Here is a 6863-nt window from a genome sequence, read left to right on the forward strand (position 1 = left end):
GAGAGAAAATGCCAAGAGGAGGGGAAATATGGTACTTTGGGGCTAAATGAGGAAACCTAGATTATACTTAGAGAAGCATCAGCCGAAATGAGAGAGAGAACAACCATTTTTGGAAAGAAAAAACCAACAAGAAAGATGGAGCAAACCAGAAATCAACAAGAAGAAGGAGAACGAAGAAGAGAGCTCAAGCATCATTTTGGATTTGTTCTATCTTCTATTTCTAAACTTCATTTTTATATTTTCTAAGTTGATTTTTGAATTTGAATATTATGGGCTGTATTGATTGTGGATTAATGTTTCTTAACTCAGGCATGAACTAATTTTTATGTGGCTTGAATTGTTGATGAACCCTATGTTATAGTGTAGTAATTTGTTGCACTTTATTTTACTAAAATCTCTCTTGTTCATTCAAGTTTTCTTATATTAATTTCTTGTTGTTGTTTGGCCAGCAATGGCAAGATATTTAATTATATTTATTGCTGGAAAGATTAAATGTAATTGGAAGAACTTGGATGACACAAGTCATAATCTAGGTTAGATTATGTTAGCAAGTAACATAGGGATGTGTTAATTGCCTTGTGTAACTTTTGAGAATAGAACCTTGAATTTGCATTTTTAAATCTGATTTTGCATAGGAATATGTTTAATTAGGTAAAGGAATTAATATCATAAAATTTGGGAAAGTTTTATGAGTGTTTATTGAATTCTTGTTAACCTGAGAGTTTTGCTAGAATATTGCTGCCGCAATCTGTTTAGGATGATTAATATAGGGGGAATCAATAATTCATGTCAATTTTACAATCCATATATTTCTTTCAATTTTCTTGTTTAGTTCAGTTTTAATTTCAGTATTTCCATCTCTTTAATATTTTGCTTAGCCTAAAAACAACCCAATTGATTTTAGTACTTTTAAGTTGTGTAGTAATTGTTTTGCTTATTGTTATATTTTACAATCCCTGTGGAGACAATCTACTTATCATTATATTACTTGTGTGATTACGTGCACTTGCATATTTAAATCGAATTTTAATTTATTATAACAAGTTTTTGGCGGCGTTGCCAGGGACTGGAATTAGAAATTTTTGTAATAACAATTACTTGCAATTTATTTATTTTTCTTTGTTGCGCTGACCTTGTTTGCTTGCTCTTGTGTTTTCTCAGGTGATTTACCATATGAACGAGAAAGAAGACATTGAACTAGCTCCTATTGACCCTGAGATTGAACGAACAGTTAGAGGAAGACTAAGGGAACAACGGGCTCAAAATCGCCTTAATATGGCTGAAGAGGGTAAAGGAGTTGAGGGTGCTAATAATGTCGCTAACGCGATTGCTATGGCTGATGATAGAGAGATAACGATAAGGTAGTATGCTACCCCCCATGTTCAATGAGCTCAATTCGGGCATTTTTAGGCCTGAAATTCAAGCACCCCAATTCGAGTTAAAGCCTGTGATGTTCAAAATGTTACAAACAATGGGTCAATTTAGTGGGCTGCCTACTGAGGATTCTCATCTTCATCTTTGTTCATTTTTGGAGGTGAGCAATTCTTTCAAGCTACAAGGAATGAGTGACGAAGCCCTAAGGTTGAAGTTGTTCCCTTTCTCTTTGAGGGATCGAGCTAGAGCTTGGCTAAACACCCTTCCTCCCGACTCGGTGACTACATGGAATGAGTTGGCTAAAAAATTCTTGATGAAGTACTTTCTTGCTACCAAAAATTCCAAGTTTCGCAATGAAATCATGTCATTTCAGTAGCTGGAAGATGAATCATTTTGTGAAGCTTGGGAGAGATTCAAGGAGTTATTGAGGAAATGCCCACACCATGGGATTTTGCATTGTATACAAATGGAAACATTCTATAATGGGCTCAATTGTTCCACTCGCATGGTGTTAGATGCTTTAGCTAATGGTACTATTCTCTCTAAGTCATACAATGAAACCTATGAGATTTTGGAGAGGATAGCTAGCAACAATTATCAATGGTCCAATGCTAGAGCCTCAATAAGTCAAAAAGTGGCTGGTATACTTGAAGTGGATGCATTGACAACTTTGACCGCTCAAGTTTCTTCAATGACTAACATTCTCAAGAACATGAGTTTGGGGGGAATGGTTCAACCAGCTGCTATGAGACAAGTTTCTGATGTATCTTGTGTTTATTGTGGAGATGGGCACACATTTGAGAGTTGTCCATCGAATCTTCGGTTTGTGATGTGGGGAATCAAAATGCCAACTGTAATAACCTATATTCGAACTCTTATAATCTGGGTTGGAGGCAGCATCTAAACTTCTCATGTGGGGGTCAAGGAGCTAGTTCAAGCAGAGCACCAATGCAAAACAAGCCTACATATCCACCGGGGTTTTCTCAACAATAACCAAGAGCTCAACCACCTCCTCCTCAAGTGTTTCAATCAAGCTCTTTGGAGAGTTTAATGAAAGAATACATGGCTAAGAATGATGCTGTGATTTAGAGCCAACCGGCATCCTTGAGGAACTTAGAAATTCAAATGGGGCTGCTAGCTACTGAGCTAAGGAATAGACCACAAGACACCTTGCCTAGTGATACCGAAAATCCAAGGAGAGATGGTAAGGAGCATTGCAAGGCGGTTACCTTGAGGAGTGGTAAAAATCTAGAATTGACTGAGGATAATTGTAAGAGAAATAGCGAGCCCACTTAAATCCAAAGTAGTGTGGACAAGGAAGACAGAGTTGTAAGTTCGAAAATGTCAAATGCTGATCCTGAAGAAATTGTTGCCGCAATTCCTCAGCAAAATGCTACAAAGAGGTCTATGAGCAAGCCGCCTCCACCATTTCTGCAGCGCTTTCAAAACAGAAAAATGATGGTCAATTTTGAAGATTTTTAGATGTGTTGAAACAACTTCACATCAATATACCGTTGGTGGAAGCTTTGGAGCAAATGGCCAACTATGTGAAATTTTTTAAGGATATTTTAACTAAAAAGAGGAGGCTTAGAGAATTCGAAATTGAGGCTTTGACTGAAGGTTGTAGTGCTATATTGAAGAATAAAATTCCTCCTAAATTAAAAGATTCGGGCAGCTTCAAAATTCCTTGTTTTATTGGTGGTAGAGATGTTGGTAGAGCACTTTGTGACTTGGGGGCTAGTATCAATTTGATGCCCATGTCAATTTTCAAGAAGTTGGGGATTGGAGAAGAAATACCAACCACAGTCACTTTGCAATTAGCGGATCGATCTATGGCACATCCAGAAGGCAAGATTGAGGATGTACTTGTGCAAGTTGATAAATTAATTTTTCTAGCTGATTTCATCATTCTTGATTATGAAGTGGATAGAGATGTTCATATTATCTTGGATAGGCCATTTCTAGCTACTGGGAGGACTTTGATTGACGTACAAAAAGGGGAGCTTACTATGAGGGTGAATGACCAACAAGTGACATTTAATGTGTTCAACGCTATGAAGTTTCTGGATGAGAATGAGGAATGCTCTCGGCTGAGTGTAATTGAGTCAATTGTCGCTGAAAAATTCCACAAGGAAGCTTTTAAAGATGGAATGGGGGTGAGGTCACTTGAAGAGCTTGAGAACTTACTTGAAGAGGAAGAAAACCAACTTACATGGGTAGAGTCAAAGCAGCCCTTTACTAAATTTAGGTGGCCTTTTGAGCCATTGGACTTTTTAGAGTTGAAGCCTTTGCCTAATCACTTGAAGTATGCCTATTTGAGAGATAATGAGATGTTTCCTGTGATAATTTCAGCCATGTTAGGAGCTGGAAAAGAGCATTTGTTGTTGGCTGTTTTGAAGAAATATATAAGGGCCATTGGTTGGACCATGGCGGATATTAAGGGTATAAGTCCCTCATTTTGTATGCATAAAATTCTGTTGGAGGATTGATGTAATAATTTTGTTGAGCAACAGTGAAGGCTTAATCCTATCATGAAGGAAGTGGTTAGGAAAGAGATAATTAAATGGCTTGATTATGGAATTGTTTACCCAATTTCGGATAGTTCTTGGGTCAGCTCGATTCAGTGTGTTCCTAACAATGGTGGAGTCACGGTGGTGGCTAATGAAAATATTGAGTTGATTCCCACAAGACAAGTGACGGGGTGGCGTGTTTGTATGGACTACCAAAAGCTGAATAAGGCTACTCGAAAAGACCATTTCCCGCTACAATTCATTGATCAAATGCTTGATCGGTTGGATAGAAAGGAGTTCTATTGTTTTCTTGACGGGTATTCAGGCTATAATCAGATTTCCATTGTGCCAGAAGACCAAGAGAAGACTACCTTCACTTGTCCTTATGGCACCTTTGCCTTTAGAAGGATTCCATTTGGGTTGTGCAATGCTCCTGCTACTTTCCAACGTTGTATGATGGCGATATTTTAAGATATGGTGGAAAAGTCTCTTGAAATCTTCATGGACAATTTTTCAGTATTTGGAGAGTCCTTTGACACTTGTTTGGCTAACTTGGAGCAAGTCTTGGCGAGATGTGAAGAAACAAACTTGGTACTCAATTGGGAAAAATGTCATTTCATGGTTCAAGAAGGCATTGTGTTGGGCCATAGAATTTCTAATAAGGGAATAGAAGTGGATAGAGCAAAGCGTTAAATCATTGAAAAATTACCACCACCTACTATAGTCAAGGGGATTAGAAGCTTTTTGGGGCACGCGAGCTTCTATAGGAGGTTTATAAAATATTTTTCAAAGATTTCCAAGCCTCTTTGTTCCTTACTTGAGCAAAATTGAGCATTTAAGTTCACCAAGGAGTCTCAAGAAGCATTTGTGACTTTGAAAAAAGCTCTTATCACCGCACCCATCATTGTAGCTCTGGATTGGTCTCTTCCCTTTGAATTGATGTGCGATGCTAATGACTTTGCTGTGGGTGTCGTACTTGGACAGGGAAAAGAGAAGGTATTTCATTCCATTTATTATGCAAGTAAGACATTAGTCGATGCTCAATTTAACTATACCACCACCGAGAAAGAAATTTTGGCGATGTTGTTTACTTTTGACAAGTTTAGATCTTACCTTGTGGGGACTAAAGTGGTGGATTAAACTGATCATTCAGCGATCAAGTATCTAATTGCCAAGAAGGATGCTAAGGCAAGACTTATTCGATTAGTGTTGCTTCTTCAAGAATTTGACTTGAAAATTCGGGATAAAAAAGGAACGGAGAACCAAGTGGCTGGCCATTTATCTAGACTTAAAGCTGGAAGTGAAAAGCAAGATGAAGTGCCTATTAAAGAGACATTCCCGAATGAGTAATTGTTGGTTGTGAACCAAGTCACTACACCATGGTACGCTGATTTCGTCAACTATTTGATGAGTGGTTTTCAGCCACCTGATTTGAATCGGCAGCATCTCAAGAAGTTCTTTCATGATGTGAGATTTTATTATTGGGATGAGCCCTATTTTTACAAGCAATGTCCAGATCGAATTATGAGGCGTTGTGTGCCTAAGGATGAAGTTTCAAGCATACTAGAGCATTATCATTCAGCTTCTTATGGTGGACATTTTGGTGGGCAAAGGACAGCAGCTAAGGTTTTTTAATCGAGGTACTACTGGCCTTCTATTTTCAAGGATGCTCATGACTTTGTTAAAATATGTGATCGCTGCCAACGTGTTGGAAATATTTCAGCAAGGAGTAAAATGCCTTTGAATAGCATCCTTGAAGTGGAATTGTTCGATGTTTGGGGAATCGACTTCATGGGGCCATTTCCTCACTCATTCAGAAATTTGTATATCTTGGTGGCGGTTGACTATGTCTCTAAGTGGGTTGAGGTAGTGGCAAGTCCTAATAATGATTCCAAGGTGGTCATGAAGTTTTCACATAAGCATGTGTTCACCCGTTTTGGCACTCCAATGGCGCTTATAAGTGATGAAGGCACCCACTTTGTGAACAAGATTTTGGCAGCTTTGTTAGCCAAATATAGTGTGAAACACAAGATTTTCACAGCCTACCACCCTCAAACAAATGGTCAAGCAGAAATATCCAATAGAGAGATCAAGGGAATCCTAGAGAAAGTGATGAATCCTAGTAGAAAGGATTGGTATCAGCGATTAGATGATTCTCTTTGGGCTTATAGAACGACTTTCAAAACCCCTTTGGGAATGTCACCGCATCGTTTGGCTTTTGGGAAAGCTTGCCATTTGCCCATTGAGTTGGAGCATAAGGCATATTTGGCCACTAAGAAGTTGAATATGGATCTCCAAGCTGCTGGAGAAGCTTGTAAGTTACAATTAAATGAGTTGGAAGAGATGAGGTTTTTCTCCTATGAAAATGCTAAGTTGTAAAGGGAGAAAACTAAGAGGTGACATGACCAGAAAATTCAAGCTCGAGTCTTTGAGAAAGGGCAGAAAGTGTTACTCTTCAACTCGCGCTTGAAGTTGTTTCTTGGCAAATTGAAGTCCCGCTGGTCAGACCCATTTACCGTGGTGAAAGTTTACCCCTTTGGAGCAGTTGAAGTTTGGGAAGATCAATCCGGAAGGGAATTTAAAGTGAATGGGCAGCGTTTGAAACATTATTGGGGAGGTCAGGTTGACCGCAAGAAGACCTCCATCACTTTGGAGGATCCTTAAAGTCGTTGTTGTTTGGGTTGTCCAGTGATTTAGGCACTAAATTTCAGGCAATCCAAAAAGGAGAAAGTGTAAAATAATAGTGTATATATAAAAAAAAAGAATATATATGAGTGTTTTTAATTATTTTATTTTTAATTTTTTTAATTTTAATTTCATTTTATTGTGATGTTTTTGGAGTGGTTTTGGGTATGTTTTTTTGTTTATGGTGTTAAGAAAGCAAGCAAATGGTATAATGGAAGTAAATTTGGGGTCTGATGGTTTTGCGAAAGTTTTGCTTCAACAAACAGGGAGCAAAAATTTCCGAAAAAACAGAGG

At 38.2% G+C, this 6863-nt stretch overlaps 1 protein-coding gene and 1 non-coding gene across 2 annotated transcripts; one reads left to right on the forward strand and one right to left on the reverse strand.

Annotated features, from left to right (window-relative positions):
• Window positions 1-1717: 1717 nt before the first annotated feature.
• LOC133787616 (small nucleolar RNA R71) lies at window positions 1718-1824 on the reverse strand. Its single transcript, XR_009872625.1, has one exon. It is a non-coding gene; the product is annotated as a small nucleolar RNA R71 (small nucleolar RNA).
• A 1085-nt stretch (window positions 1825-2909) lies between these two features.
• LOC133785556 (uncharacterized) lies at window positions 2910-3863 on the forward strand. Its single transcript, XM_062224780.1, has one exon. It carries the CDS (start codon window positions 2910-2912, stop codon window positions 3861-3863), a length of 954 nt encoding a protein of 317 aa, XP_062080764.1.
• Window positions 3864-6863: the final 3000 nt, after the last annotated feature.

The sequence above is a fragment of the Humulus lupulus genome, chromosome 6 (assembly GCF_963169125.1).
Source record: "Humulus lupulus chromosome 6, drHumLupu1.1, whole genome shotgun sequence".
Lineage (NCBI taxonomy): Eukaryota > Viridiplantae > Streptophyta > Magnoliopsida > Rosales > Cannabaceae > Humulus > Humulus lupulus.